General features: G+C 50.3%; 1 protein-coding gene across 4 annotated transcripts in view; it reads right to left on the bottom strand.

Moving 5' to 3' along the window:
• TOP2B (DNA topoisomerase II beta) overlaps nt 1–15682 on the bottom strand; it is a 683650-nt gene that overhangs the window by 395906 nt on the left and 272062 nt on the right. For all 4 annotated transcript variants that reach the window (XM_086942134.1, XM_086942133.1, XM_086942135.1 and 1 more), the window contains exons 9-11: nt 8826–8927; nt 8608–8745; nt 7642–7780 (exon numbers count right to left, since the gene is read on the bottom strand). In XM_086942134.1, the coding sequence (XP_086798260.1) occupies nt 7642–7780; nt 8608–8745; nt 8826–8927 (379 nt within the window). The remainder of the gene's footprint in view (nt 1–7641; nt 7781–8607; nt 8746–8825; nt 8928–15682) is intronic.

The following is a 15682-nucleotide window of genomic DNA, read 5'->3' as shown; positions in this document are numbered from 1 at the left end:
CCAGCAATACCATCCCCGTGGTGGTGGGTCTGCGAACCAATATTCACACCAGAAAGTCCTGGAGAACGGAACGGCCGAAGTAGCCATCTCTCCGGACTTGACTGTCCAGGCAGTATTGCCTCGCAAACGTGTGTAACGAAGCCCACGTAGCAGCCTGGCAAATGTCCTGCAGGGGCACACCTCGGCCCAAGGCAGTTGTAGTGGCCGTGGCTCGAGTGGAATGAGCCCGCAGCCCAACAGGTGGTTCCTTCTTTGCCAAGGAGTAACACGCCTGGATGCACATGATAATCCATCTAGAAATGGTCCTCTTGTGCACCGCTTTCCCTTTCTTAGCGCCCGCGTACCCAACAAAGAGTTGATCATCCACCCGGAACTGGCGTGTGCGATCCAGATAGAATGAGAGCGCACGTTTTGGGTCCAGACGGTGGAGCCTCTCCTCCTCTCTCGAGGGGTGCGGAGGCGGAAAGAAGGTGGGCAATGTGATGGACTGCCCCATGTGGAAGGCCGTGACCACCTTAGGCAAGAAGGAGGGCCTAGTCCTCAAAACAACCTTGTCCGGATGGACTGAAAGGAAAGGAGGCTTACAAGAGAGAGCCTGGAGCTCACTCACTCTCCTGGCAGAGGTGATGGCTACCAGGAAGGCAGTCTTTAAAGAAAGAAGGCGAAGTGGACAGTTGTGAAGAGGCTCAAAGGGAGCGCACATCAGAAATGTCAGAACCAGGTTCAAGTCCCACTGAGGCATCACGAAGGGAACAGGAGGAAAAGTATGAGTGATGCCCTTCAGGAATCGATTTACGATAGGGGACTTGAACAAAGAGGGTTGGTCAGGCAGCCTCAGAAAGGCTGAAAGAGCCGAAAGATAGCCCTTGACAGTGCCCAGAGCAGAGCCCTGCTGGGCGAGAGAAAGAAGGAAAAGAAGAATCTCAGAGAGAGGGGCATTGAGAGGATCCACAGCCTTTGCTGTGCACCATGCCACAAATCTGTTCCACCTGCAGGCGTATACCGTTTTTGTGGAGGGACGCCTGGCTGCCAGAATGATGTTGCAAACTTCAGGAGGCAAGTCAAATGGCCTCAACTGCCGCCGCTCAATCTCCATGCATGGAGGTGGAGACTGGACAGGTTCGGGTGGAGGACCGTCCCCTGCTGCTGCGACAGAAGGTCCTCCTGAAGAGGCAGACGAACCGGGGGATCGACTGACATACTGAGTAGCTCGGGATACCAGTACCTTCGTGCCCAGTCCGGAGCCACAAGGATGACTTGTGCCCGGTCGCGCTTGATCTTCTTCAGCACTCTGGGCAGAAGAGGTATAGGCGGAAAGGCGTACAACAGACCGCAGCTCCACTCGCGACGAAAAGCGTCTCCGAGCGAGCGCCGCCTTGGAAATTCCAACGCGCAGAACTGATGACATTGCGCGTTCTCTTCGGTGGCGAATAGATCTAACCAAGGCTCTCCCCAACGCAGAAAGAGGCCTTGCGCCACGTCCGAGTGCAGACGCCATTCGTGATCCATCGAGCACCGACGGCTGAGTTCGTCCGCCCTGGCGTTCAGAGAACCTGCCAGGTGTTGAACCACCAGAGTCACGCCCTGATGTTCCAGCCATTGCCAGAGGCGCAGAGCCTCCTGGCAGAGGGTCCACGACCCCACACCGCCCTGTTTGTTGCAGTACCACATGGCGGTGGTGTTGTCCGTGAACACCTGCACTGCACTCCCTCGGACAGACGGGAGGAATGCTTTCAGTGCCAGACGAATCGCCCGCAGCTCCAACAGATTGATATGGAGCCGGGACTCCGCCGGAGACCAGAGTCCTCTGATCTCCGCCTCTCCCAAGTGGCCACCCCAGCCCTGGAGGGACGCGTCCGTCACAACTACGTGCTCCGGTTGGGGAAGGGAGAGGGATCTGCCGTTGACCCAATCGCGGTCCGTGAGCCACCACTGCAGCTGTCTCGCAGTGCCCTCCGAGATCAGGACGTGGTCGGAAAGGTTGCCCCGGTGCTGGGCCCACTGAAACTTCAGGTCCCACTGCAGAGCCCGCATCCGCCACCGTGCGTGATGCACCAGAAGGATGCAGGAGGCCATCAGTCCCAGAAGCCTCAGCGTCAACCTGACCGAAACCCGGGATAACGGCCCGAAGACCGGGATCAGGGCCTGTATATCCCGGACTCGCTGTTCGGGCGGGTAAACCCGAAACTGCGCCGAGTCGAGAACCGCCCCGATGAAAAGGAGCTTCTGAGAGGGGCACAGGTGCGACTTCGGCACATTGATGGAAAATCCCAGCCTGTGCAGGAGATCCGCCGTAGTCTGGAGGTGGTTGACGACTGCCTGGGGCGAGCCCGCCTTCAACAACCAGTCGTCTAGGTAGGGGAAGACTGAAACCCCTAACCTGCGCAGGTGAGCTGCGACCACCGCCATCACCTTCGTGAACACCCGTGGGGCGCTGGTAAGGCCGAAGGGGAGCACGGTAAACTGAAAGTGCTCGAGGCCTACCGTGAACCGCAGGTAACGCCGGTGGGCCGGCAGGACGGGGATGTGGAAATACGCATCCTGCAAGTCCAACGCTACCATCCAGTCTCCTGGGTCTAGGGCAGCCAAGACCTGAGCCAGTGTCAGCATTTTGAACCGCTCCTTCCGGAGGAAGCCGTTGACGTTCCTCAGGTCCAAGATAGGGCGTAGGCCCCCTTTGCCCTTCTTGGGTACCAGAAAGTAGTGGGAGTAGCAACCACGTCCTACTTCTGGCCCAGGAACGCGCTCGATGGCCCCCTTGGCCAAGAGGGCCGAAACTTCCTCCCGCAGGAGCCGCAAGTGATCCCCCGACACGCGGTGGTGTTGCGGTGGCATGGCTGGAGGGGTCGTCTCGAAGGGGAGGGAGTAGCCCCTTCGGACGATCTGCAGCACCCACCTGTCCGAAGTGACTGTGCGCCAGTGAGAGTGGTGATGGCGAACCCTGCCTCCCACTGGCGTCACATGGGCCGAAAAGCACGGACTAGGAGGGTTTAGAGGCGGATGCTGCGGGGGCAGGAGTGGACTGGCTCCGCTTGCCTCCCCTACCGCCTCCCCGGCGGTTTCCACGGCCGCCGCCGCGCTGGATGACAGTTTGCGGCGAGTGGCTGGCGGCACGTGTGGGGACGCCCCTTCCGTGGCCACGAAAGGAGCGAAAAGCAGCCACTTGCTGGCGCGGGGCCGAGAGGCCCAAGGACTTGGCCGTAGCCCTGGAGTCCTTAAAGCGCTCGAGCGCGTGGTCTGCCTTGTCGCCAAAGAGGCGACGGCCATCGAACGGCATGTCCATGAGAGTATTCTGGACGGTGTTTACTCGTTACAACGCATTTTTTACAACGCACTACTGTTACAACGCATCCATTACAACGCGGATACTGTTACAACTCATGTTTTTACAACGCATTTTTTTACAACGCAGGTACCTTTACAACGCATACCATTACAACGTAAGTATTGGTAAGTATATAGTTATATTTTAAATGTTATATGTTTGGGGTTAAGGGGTATTTTTAGGGGTTAGGGTCAGTTTTGGGTTTTAGGGTAAAGGGGTATTTTTAGGGTTCAGGGTCAGTTTTGGGTTTTAGGGTAAAGGGGTATTTTTAGGGTTCAGGGTCAGTTTTGGGTTTTAGGGTAAAGGGGTATTTTTAGGGTTCAGGGTCAGTTTTGGGTTTTAGGGTAAAGGGGTATTTTTAGGGTTCAGGGTCAGTTTTGGGTTTTAGGGTAAAGGGGTATTTTTAGGGTTCAGGGTCAGTTTTGGGTTTTAGGGTAAAGGGGTATTTTTAGGGTTCAGGGTCAGTTTTGGGTTTTAGGGTAAAGGGGTATTTTTAGGGTTCAGGGTCAGTTTTGGGTTTTAGGGTAAAGGGGTATTTTTAGGGTTCAGGGTCAGTTTTGGGTTTTTGGGTAAAGGGGTATTTTTAGGGTTCAGGGTCAGTTTTGGGTTTTAGGGTAAAGGGGTATTTTTAGGGTTCAGGGTCAGTTTTGGGTTTTTTGGGTAAAGGGGTATTTTTAGGGTTCAGGGTCAGTTTTGGGTTTTAGGGTAAAGGGGTATTTTTAGGGTTCAGGGTCAGTTTTGGGTTTTAGGGTAAAGGGGTATTTTTAGGGTTCAGGGTCAGTTTTGGGTTTTAGGGTAAAGGGGTATTTTTAGGGTTCAGGGTCAGTTTTGGGTTTTTGGGTAAAGGGGTATTTTTAGGGTTCAGGGTCAGTTTTGGGTTTTAGGGTAAAGGGGTATTTTTAGGGTTCAGGGTCAGTTTTTAGTTTTTGGGGTACAGGGTAAAAATAAATTATATTTAATTTTAATTTAAATTATTTAATAGCAAATAAATTAAATTAAATTAATTTGCATTATTTTTGGGGTTTAGGGTCAGTTTTGAGTTTTTGGGGTACAGGGGTACAGGGTAAAAATAAAGTAACATTAATTTAAATTTAAATTAATTTACGGAAATTAAATTATTTAAAATTACATTAAATTATACTTTTAAAATTAAGTTACTATTATATTATTCTTATTTATATATACTTACCAATACTTACGTTGTAATGGTCTGCGTTGTAAAGGTACCTGCGTTGTAAAAAAATGCGTTGTAAATACATGCGTTGTTACATGACCTGCGTTGTAAAAACCGCGTTGTAACAGTATGCGGAGTAAAAGTCCGCGTTGTAACATCATATATCCATTCTGGACATCAGCCGAGAAGTTAGCGGACCTAAGCCAGGCGTGGCGTCGAATCGCCACCGGCGTAGCCATCGCTCTGCCCAGCGAGTCAGTGGTGTCCAGTCCGCACCTGATCGAATATTTCGCTGCGTCCCGACCCTCCACAAGGGCTTGGCCGAGTTTGGCCCGTACCTCCAACGGGCACTCTGGCAGCAATTCCGCCACCGTTTCCCATATAGAATGGGTGTAACGGCCTAAGAGGCATGCGGTGTTGGAAGACCGCAGTCCACAGCTAAGGGACGAGAAGACCTTTTTGCCAAAGGCCTCGTACCTCTTGGATTCCCGATCAGGGGGTGCTGACGGGAAGGCGGTCTGGGAGTTAGAGGCCTGGATGACCAGACTCTCGGGGGTGGGGTGGGTGGACAGGAAACATGGGTCGCCCGGAGCCGGGCGGTGGCGTCTGGCCACGTTCCTATCTACAGGCGAACCTGTAGCGGGCCTGGACCAAGTGCCCAACAGAACGTCCGACAAGGCCTCATTAAACGGCAGCATTGGCTCCATGGAGCATGACTGCGGCTTAAGGACCTCAGTGAGGAGATTAGTCCTCACGGCCGCGACGGGGAGCTCAAGGCCCAAGGCCTTAGCAGCCCTCATCAACACCACACTATATGTAGCGCCCTCCTCCGAAGCCACGGAAGGAGGAGAGACGAATCCAGTGTCTGGAGAGGTGTCCAGGCCACTGGCCTCCCCAAGGTCTCCTGTCCAGTCCATGTTAGACTGACATTCCCTTGTCAGAGGGTCCTCAGACCCCTCCCAATCCTCCACTTCCCCCATCTCCTGAGACTCATTGTCGTAAGTGAATGAGGATGGGTCATAGGGATGGAAATCCCCGACCGGCGTCGAGATCGGCGCCGACAGGCCCCGTCCCGACGCCGGAACCCATACAGAAGAGGAATTGGGGACGGCGTCGGCCGGAACCGACGCCGGCGGGGACACCACACGGACCGACCCCGGGGGGGTCGTAAGGTCCACCGGGGACGCTCCATCGCCCGACGAGGGCCGAACGGCACCCTGCGGCGTCGGACCCGAAGGCACCGACGACGCCGGGACCGCCGAACCCTGCGGCGCCGAGCCCGAGGGCAGCGGCGGCGTCGGGATCGCAGAGCCCTGCGGCGCCGGCGTCGGAGACGTCGGCGGCGTCGAGGCCGAAGCACCCGACGGCGTCGGGGTTTAACCCGACCCACTAGGGCCCCCAGACGGGTTCACTGGGCCCGAAGGCGCCGCGGAACCCGTCGGGGAAGAAAGGGACCTCATGGCCATGAGGAAGCGCTCTATCTCCCCCGGCGTCGCGTTCAGCCCAGGGACCGGGGGGTATGGAGCCGAACGCGGCGCCCGCGACTCCTGAGGAGCCGCGTGGGCGGTGTCACCCGAACCCCCGGCCGCATCGCGCGAGCGTCGGGGGGAGTCGGAAGAGCGATGACGTCTCTTCGACTTCTTATGCTTCTTACCTGACGACTTGGACCCGGAGGAGTGGCGCCGACTCCCGGAGCTGTGACGGCTCCGCCCCCGCGACCTGTCCCTCGACCTCCCGTGGGACCGGGACCGGGACCTCACTCGGCGCGGGGCCGACTGGCGGATCTCGAGTCGCCTGCGGGACCGCTCCCGCCTGGCCTTCCTCGAGAGGGCCCGACAGTCGGAGCAGGCCTCGTCGTCATGGTCGACGCCCAAACACGTCAGGCACAGTCGGTGCGGATCCGTAACCGACATGAGTCGCTCGCAACCGCCGCAGTGCTTGAAGCCGGGCATCCCTAACGGCACCGTCGGAGTCGTGAGGACTTCGAAAGAGATCAAAAAGATCCAAAAAGTTAGTCAAAAAATGACCAGGGAACTGCTTTTTCCAGATCTGCGCTGGCTGGCGCGGAAAAAAGAAGAACTGACGTCAGCATGCGGAGGCGGCGTCTATATACTCCGACGACGTCATCACGGCGCCCACGACGGACGCGGAGCCGCAGACGACGCCTACCGACGCGCAAGGGTACTGCTACGCAAAATTTTCCGGATCCAGTCTGACGCCTGGGGATATTCTAAGGTAAGGAATCTATCACTAACGTGTCTCTTTCAGATACCGCCTCACACCACCTCCTCTGCCCGTAACCTTGGGGTACACTTTGACGCCGACTTATCCTTTAAACACCAGGCGTCAAAAGTGGCAGGCACCTGTTTTGGGGTGATTAAGGGGCTCAGGAAGTTCTTTGACCTGCTGCCCTTTGAAGCGAGAAAAACAGTTACGGTTGCATTAGTTACATCACGCATTGATTATTGCAACAGCCTGTATGCTGGTACCAATAAGGTGGTTACCCATAAACTCCAGATGGTACAGCATGCGGCAGCAAGGCTGGTTTTAAAATGGCCAAGAAAATCCTCAGCAACCAAAGCCCTTAATGTATTACACTGGCTGCCTATAACAAAAAGGGTCCTGTACAAAGTGTTGATAATTACCTTCTGACCTGTCCACGACCTAGGCCCTCTATACCCAAGGAAAAAATACGTAAGATACTGTCCAACTCGAGCACTACGATCCTCAAATGCTAACCTACTGACCGTCCCAGGGTTTAGACTTAAAACCCGTGGGGGCAAATCCCTGGCGGTACTAGGTGCAAAAGCATGGAATGCCCTCCCCCCACACTTAAGGGCACTGGACAAGGAATTAGAATTCCGTAAACAATTAAAAACTTGGATTTACAACCTTCCAGACATAACTGCCAGAGCACTAGTGTGATTCCGGTCCTGGTCACTCCAAGCAGTAAGACAACTTTGACATCAGGTTGACCTCACATTGGCGCCGAGATGCTCCCTGGAGCGATTATAGCGCGGTATAAATGGGCAATTACATTACATTAATATAGTGTTGTTGGCAAAATGTCACCTAAGCATAATAAAAAATGACAAACTACTTTTCAAAATGTTGGTAGAGGGGGCAAAGATGCAATGATTACCAGCATCATTAGCGTCGTCCAATTTAGGAATGCCTTTGATTTTGCTATGCTTCACAGAGGAGCACTTCTTATTTAGCTGTGTCTGTGCCTTGAATTTCACCCAGTTCAGAATACTTTCCACAATGCCACAGTTAGAAGCCTGAAAGAGTTAAGGATGGATTAGTAAGAGTTTACAGATCATATGGACATATTTGAGGCACCACCAAAAAAGATGGAACATGACATACCTATGACACAGAGAGCCATGGGAAGGCGGCCACTATCTGAACCTGGTGAGTATTACATATGTAATCAACAACAAATCTGATTAGATAAGGACACAGGCAAGGGCAGTAAACCAGCCCAGACAGTCCATTTTCAGTCCTGTTCATTTTAAAAGAAGTGAATTTTAAATCAGCAACTAATAGAACTTAAGGACTAAGCTATTCACTGTTGAAATTGCATTTTCAAAACATGGTTGCCACAGATGACTTGAGGACTATCTCAACATTAGCTAATTTTATGAAACATACCAAACAATGTGCAGCGTTTTAACCCCTTCGCTGCGGGGGTTATTACCCTGCTGTGCTGGGGTTGAGGCACGGCACTCCTGTGCTCATGACTAGCTGAGCTCGTCACAGGTGCATTGGCTCCCGTGGAACGTTCAGCACAGCAGGGGAATTCTCCCCGCACCTGAGCGTTCCACGGGCCATGACGAGCTGAGCTCGTCATGAGCACCGGAGCGCCGTGGCTCATGACGAGGGGTTAACATAAAGAAGCCCACAAAAGATAGAAAATAATCCCAGCAGGTTTGTAAAGACGTAGTCAAGGTCTATCCTTTTTTCGAATCTGCTCCATTTCTGGCAAACAATTGATTTGCCATAAAGAGAAGTAAAAAAAACAGCCTTGGGGTATAATATACAGAACACCAACTCTAATTCAAAAGTGTATATGGAATGTAACATGTGTCACGCAATTTATACTAACCCCTTTGAAAAACTTTTCAGTCAGCGGACATTTTGAGCCAAAGCTTTTTGGCTGCAGGGTCATATTCTCCTTCGTCTGAGAGTCAAATGTTGGGTTTTCAATTAAACAGTTGACAAAGACCCACACATGATTTTTCACCTGGTGAAACAAAATAGGGCAATTAAGGCTTTGTAGGACTACGTTTTCTTCTTTGGCAGACAGAAGGTGAGCATGCTAACCTGGAATGGTTTTACAGAAACACCAGCTTTGTTCTTCTTCTTCACAGTTTCTATGAGTTTGGTAACAATTTGATCCACCACATAGTCCACATGCCTACCACCCTACAAAAAAAGAATCAGTAGACTTAGCACAACAATAATGGGAAATGAAGAAGCATTAAGAAACTAGCAGTCACAAATGCGTTTCCTTTAAAGTTTGAGTGGCCACAAAATACATTCAGCAGCTTAAGTGCAAAGCATAACAGTGTAGCAGGCCTTGAAGGTTTCAGTTGAAGCAAGGGTTTTCTTACACCATAATTCTCTTTAATCAAATCTTGGAAACATCAGGTCATGAACAAGCCGACAACGATCAATTAAAATCAATTAAAAATACTTTACATTTTGATATAACATTGTACGTGGAACTGTGACTCAATAATGGACATCCTTGTACAAAGTTTTGCTCAAAGATTCAGACTGAAGAGGTCAGAGGAACCAACTATAAGTATGTGCACTGTTACACACTTACAGAGGACATCTTACCTCAATATCATGCAACCAAAAAAACCTGCAAGCCCAATGTTGCCTGCCTAACCAAATACAACCTTTCCTCTATCCTTCTAGGAACTCCCAATGTATTCTCAACCAGTTTGTTGGCCCTAACTGTTCCTTCGAGCCTTAGTTTAATGGGCAGCTCCAGTGTTATGCATGGCTTTTAAAGTGCTGAATGTACTTGCATATATGAATATACAAAAATGTCCAATCAACTTATCCAAAGAGTGGTGAATGGCATTTTGGTACCATAAATCAAGCTTAACTATGACAAAGGTCCAATAACCCAAGGGTTTTTCTGAACAAACCATATCAACCATGGGAGTGCAGTTGTGAATGACCCATCTAAACCGGAGAATTTTCGACCGATCTCCCTGCTCCCATGAGTGTCCAAACTCGCTGAAGCGCATGTGAACAGTACTCTATCCCAGCACATGGTCAATAACATCATTCTGGACCCATCTCAAAACGGGTTCAGACCAGGCCATAGTACTGAGTCTGCTCTCCTGGCCACCAGAGCACCTCCGAACGATTTTAGATGCCGGTCAAAGTGCTGCACTGATTCTTCTGGACCTCAGCGCGGCCTTTGACACGGTATCCCATGACATTCTTCTCAATCGTTTGGAGACATTTGGAGTATCTGGCCATGCTTTGGATTGGTTCCGATCATTCCTCGAAAACAGATCCTTCCGAGTCTCTGCCCCTCCCTTCTTATCCAAACCCCATCCCATTTCACAGGGAGTTCCGCAGGGCTCTGCGTTGAGCCCATCCCTTTTTAATCTCTATGTCCAGCCTCTGGCGGCAGTGGCCAAAGAGTGGGGCCTGACATTAGTGTCGTACGCCGACGACACACAGCTGGCCATCGCTCTTTCAGAAGGTCCTTCCAACTCCTCCTCTAGCTTCAAAAACGGCCTCTCAGCAGTTGCCCAATGGATGACAATGAATTGTCTACAACTCAATGCTGGTAAAACAGAGGTGCTACTCCTTGGCAAAAACACCAACCTCTGGAATGAGCACTGGTGGCCGTCCTCCCTAGGCACCATCCCCTCTCCCAAATCCCTAGTGAAAAATCTTGGCGTTTGGATGAATGCCTCACTCAACTTTCAGGCCCACACCAAAAGGTTCTTGGTTTTTTAGCACCGGGACGCCTCATTGCTGGGGCAGCTGTTCGCGCTCTACCAAAACTATAGAATAGAATAGATTGGGAACCTTCCACCCATAATTTTATTTTGCACAAAAAAAAGACCCAAAACAGGGAGCTAACAAAGTGCTACGTTGAACAAATGTGGGTAGTGAACATCTGTTACTCTTATTTCTTAGTTAGTAGTCAACTCTATAAAAGGTAAATAAATATCCGAGGCTCCTAAAAATCATTACAAAGTATACAAAGATTGTGGAGAAGACACCTCACAAGAGCTACGTAGGGGTACTATTGGAAAGCCATTCACCGTGACCCGCGCTTCCCATCTTCGGTATCTTGTTCCTGTATATACAGGCAGGAACTAGGGGAGGGTTGGGGGTTTTAGTTTGCAGGGGAGAAAACAGATAGTGATCACCTACTGATCCTTTACATAAGTAAGCTACTGCAACTATAAGAACAGGTCAAATTATTTTATTGCCAGTAGTTCTCCTACTTTATCAGGACACAGACAAAGTACAAAGGTGTGACCCCAAAGTAGGTGCACCTTGACCCAACAATGATTAGACATACAGGTCACCAAGTGTAAGCCACCAACACTGGATACCTTTAACAGCATGGGCCAAAGTGTCATGTAGTAGGACAAAAATATCCAAGTTCACTTCATGAGCCACAAACCATCCTAGATGAAAAAGATTAACATGTGCTCACCAGACCTTTAAGAGAAAACTTCATATCCTGGGTCGGGGCTTGAGTGTGAGCTTCATGTGTCATTCCTAGTTGGCAAAGGTTCTAAAACAGAGGTCTTCAAACTTTTTGATGCTTAGCCCTTTCTGTCAAAATCTTTAGGCGTAAAAACCCCTCCTGACAAATGCCTAGAACCTGGTACTCCTCATAATTGAAAACTATTCGGAACCATAAACGCTCCCAATTCCCACAGCAAATCATTTTTACGGTGGGGAAATATAATAAAGTATTAAGCAAACCAAAGGTCAGTGAGTGTGGGGGCATGGTCAGTCTAGCTAAAAACAAAGGGTTTATGAGAAATTGGCATAGGATATCGCCGCAAGTCTGCTTGCAGCGCTGCCCTACGCAAATGTGAAAGTGCAGGAATACACCGCATATATGAAATACGGTGCATTCCTGTCCTTCCCTACTGCATTGTCGCACAAATTGCTGCCTAGGACCAACAGGCAGGATTGTTATTGCTCAGGAAGGGGCACCTTCCTTCACTAAAACATTACCAAGGGATGTCTTTCTCTTTCTATGTGAGCTGCAGCACACATGGAAAGAGGAAAAAACGCCTACGCTGGGAGCAGTAAGGTTTTGGCCCTGCCCCAGGTTTACATGATTTTGTAAATCTGGGGCAGCATCAAACCCCATGGGTGATTAATCAATCAAGGAATTTGTAGAGCACACTACTCACCCGTGAGGGTCTCAAGGCGTGGTGGGGGGGGGGGGGGGGGGGAGGGGGTGTGGGGTTGTGGGGCTTGCTATTGCTCGAACAGCCAGGTCTTGAGTAGCCTCCTTAAAGTTAGTAGGTCTTGGGTGTGCCGTAGGAGGATGGGGAGGGTGTTCCAGGTCTTGGCTGCGAGGTAGGAGAATGATCTGCCGCCGGAGGTAGCTCTTTGGATGCAGGGGACGGTGGCAAGGGCGCGTTCAGCAGAGCGGAGCTGGCAGTTCGGGGTGTAGAAGGAGAGTTATCAGTTGAGGTATGCTGGTCCGGTGTCTTGGAGTTCCTTGTGTGCGTGGGTGAGGAGCTTTATGTATTTTATTTATTTTGAAAGTTTTATATAGCGCGGACAAGATCCTTGCAGATATCAGAGCGCTTTACAAAGAGAAGTACCTGAGGGAGCATGGTTAAACAGATAAATCAATAAGTACAAATTGGTGGCGACTAAGCCCAAGCATGAGTACAAAGTAGTGCAGCTAAGTGGTTACAAAGCTAAACATGTGAGTAATAGACAGTTAATACACATAATCAAAAGGGTCAAACATGTAGTATGGATCGGTGCAGAGTACTAACAGTGATCAAGATAGTAGTTCAGGTGTATTTAGCCATGAGGATAGCTTTTCCTTCCGGAATCTTCGAGGTTTCAACAGAAGATTGTTTGTGCCTCTGGTGTTTCTAGCTCCTCCAGAGATTGTCAGTTTCTGAGCGAGGTATCCGGGTGAGTTTAGATGTACCGCCTTGTGTGTCATGCAGGCGATTTTCAGATGTATTCTAGCTTCAAATGGCAGCCAGTTCAGGGATATCAAGTCAGGGGTAATATGGGAGTGTTTTTTTGACCCAGGGATGAGTCTCGCTGCAGCATTTAGAGAAGCTCTTAGGGGTGCGGTTGTAGTGAGGGGGAGTCCGCAGAGGGCGATGCTGCCGTATTCAATTCGAGGGATGACTAGTGCTTGTACTGCCATTTGGAAGTCTTTGGCTGGGAGGTAGGGTTTAAGTTTCCTCAGAGTGTTGATCTGGAAGTTTGCTCCCTTTGTTGCCTTGCTGATATGTTGCTGCATGTTCAGATTGGTGTCGAGTTATGCCTAGGGATTTTGCTGAGTCCACGATGGTGGGTTGGACATTGAGTGCAGTTAGGTCTTTAAGCCAACTTTGAGTGGTGGAGACCTTCGCTGGAGGTGAGATCAGAAGGAACTCTGTTTTCAGGGCATTGAGTTTGAGATGATTGTCGGCCAGCCAGGATTGGGTGCTTCTGATCGTTGAGTTCAGGAGCACGATGTCCTTGGGGGACTGTAATTTGATATAAAGTTGGGTGTCATCTGCGTACATGTGAAAGTGTACATTGGATGCTTGTAGCAAGGTAGTGAGCGGTTCCATGACTAAGTTGAACAGAGTTGGGGATAGAGAGGATCCTTGGGGGACACCTAGCGTTACGGGTATTGGCGAGGACATCAGGTTCTTGCTCTTGAATTTCTGCGACCTGTTGTGAAGAAAGGAGGTGAACCACTTGAGAACAGTTCCAGATAAGCCCATTCTTGTGTTTAGAAGCTCTAGTAGCTTCTCATGTTTAACAGTATCAAATGCTGAGGAGAGATCAAGGAGGATGAGGAGGCAGGTGTCGTTTTGGTCTAGCTTTTGAAGTGCGTCGTCAATTATGTGAGTCATAGCCGTTTCTGTACTGTGCCCTGCTCGGAAGCCTGACTGGTGCGGGTTGAGGAGATCAAATTGTTCAATGTGTTTAGTCAATTGTAGTTGTGCGCATTTTTCCAGCAGTTTGGCGAGAGTCGGAATATTGGTGATGGGACGGTAATTGTTGAGATCAGAGGGGTCGGCTGTAGGTTTCTTTAGGAGAGGTGTGACCCGACCAACCTTTAGTGAGTCAGGTATGCTTCCTTGTTGGAGAGAGCTGTTGATAATTTTAGTCCAGAGAGGGATAAGCAAGGGGGTAAAGTCTTTTACTGCTGCAGCAGAGAGGGGGTCCGTGAGGTGATTGGATGGTTTCAGGGTGCTGAGCAGTTTGCCAATTTCTTCTTCTGAGTATGTGCCAAAGGTTGACCATGTGGCCTTGTTTTTTGGTTCAGTGGCTGCTAGGCACTGTGGTTTGGAGTAGAGGCTTGCGTCAATGAGGAGATCGCTCTTTATGTTGTCAGTTTTTTGGGAAAAGAAAGCAGCGAAGTCTTCACAGGAAGGTGCCTCCCGCGCAGTGATGAGTGGTTGGGGTTGATCCTTGGATTGTGATCTGATTAGCTCAAACAGTTTTCTCGGACGGTTTTTTGCTTGGTCGAGCTGGAGGCTGAAGAAGTCTGATTTTGAGCGTTTTATTTTCCTGAAGTAGGCGTTTCTCTTTTTCTTCAGTTCTTTTAGGTGCATTGCCGAAGGAGCTGATCTCCAGGTACGCTCTGCCATTCGCATGTCTCGTCTATCTTCATTGAGTCTCCCGTCGTACCATGGATTGGAGATTTTAGTAGGGGCTCTTTTTAGCTGCAAAGGTGCAGCCTCATTAATTATAGAGGTCATAGCGTTGAGATAATGGTCAGTCAGTATTTGAACGTCCGTATCTCCTGTCGGTGGCAGTAAGACATTGCACCTATTAGGGGGCAGAGAGCCTGGGTTGAGTTTTTTCATGTCTCTTTTCCAGACTTTTGGCTTGGTTACTTGAGCCGGGTTAACTTTAACTTTTTCATTGATAAAGAATGTGACAGTATGATGATCTGACCAGTCACAGGGTTGGATGGAGTCAAGTTGGATAGCTTCCTCTTTGGAGATGACCAGGTCCAGGATAGATCCTTTCTCGTGGGTCGGGCTGTTGCATATTTGGGTGAGGTTGAGGGCATCGAGGAAGTTTTTAAGACTATTTACCACTGCGTCCTTGCAATCGATCCAGTGGAGGTTGAAGTCACCAAGGTATATTTGGGTGAGCTGCCGTCCGGAATTGGTTGAGATCGTATCCATGATTTGTTGGGAAAAGGTGAAGTTGTCCCTGGGTGGGTGGTAGATGCTGTGAAGAGAACATATCGGTTTGCCCTCACTGATAATGTCAAGGCAGATGTATTCCCAGGTTGTAGGGGATGGTAGGGAGGTAGAATTGACTTTCTGAACAGAGAGGTTGTTCCTGTAGATGCATGCGATTCCACCACCTAATTTGCCTGCTCTGTCTAGCCTGATAATGTGGTAGTTGGGAGGAACCAGAATGTCCATTATAGGTGTCGAAGATTCAGTTAGCCATGTTTCGGTCAGGATGATTAGGTCAAGGTCCGTAGATAAGAGGAGATCAGCAATAGCGGCAGAGTGTTTCGAGGCCGATCTACAGTTGAGGAGAGTGCATTTGAGGCGAGGTGTGTTGAGGGTGGTAGACGGTTCTAGAGAGAGAGGGACTTTTCTAAGGTTATTGGGGATGGAGAATCTGCTGTTTAGTGTGGGGGGTCTAAGGGGATTGGAGTGTATCGTGGGAATGTTGAGGTGTGGGGTGGTTATGTGATTTTGGGGGGCTGGGTCGTAGGAGCGGAGAAGGGTGAGAGTGTCGCGGTCAGAAGTAGAGTTGTGGGTGCGACGAGGGCGGTTGTTGCGATTGCTAGCTGGGAGTGAGGTCAGGTTGGGGGCGAGTTGAGTGAGAGAGTTAGTCGGAAGAGTGAGGGACCCGTTGGGCAGGGGGGTGTAGTTGTGTGAGGGGGGGTTGTAGGGACGGAGAGGGGGACGAAGGCAATTGCTGCGCCTATGGGCAGTAATTGACACCCGGTT

This window comes from Lissotriton vulgaris, chromosome 10 (assembly GCF_964263255.1).
Source record: "Lissotriton vulgaris chromosome 10, aLisVul1.2, whole genome shotgun sequence".
NCBI classification, from domain to species: domain Eukaryota; kingdom Metazoa; phylum Chordata; class Amphibia; order Caudata; family Salamandridae; genus Lissotriton; species Lissotriton vulgaris.
The sequence above is the reverse complement of the archived record's forward strand: the minus strand, read 5'-3'. Positions and strand labels throughout refer to the sequence as shown.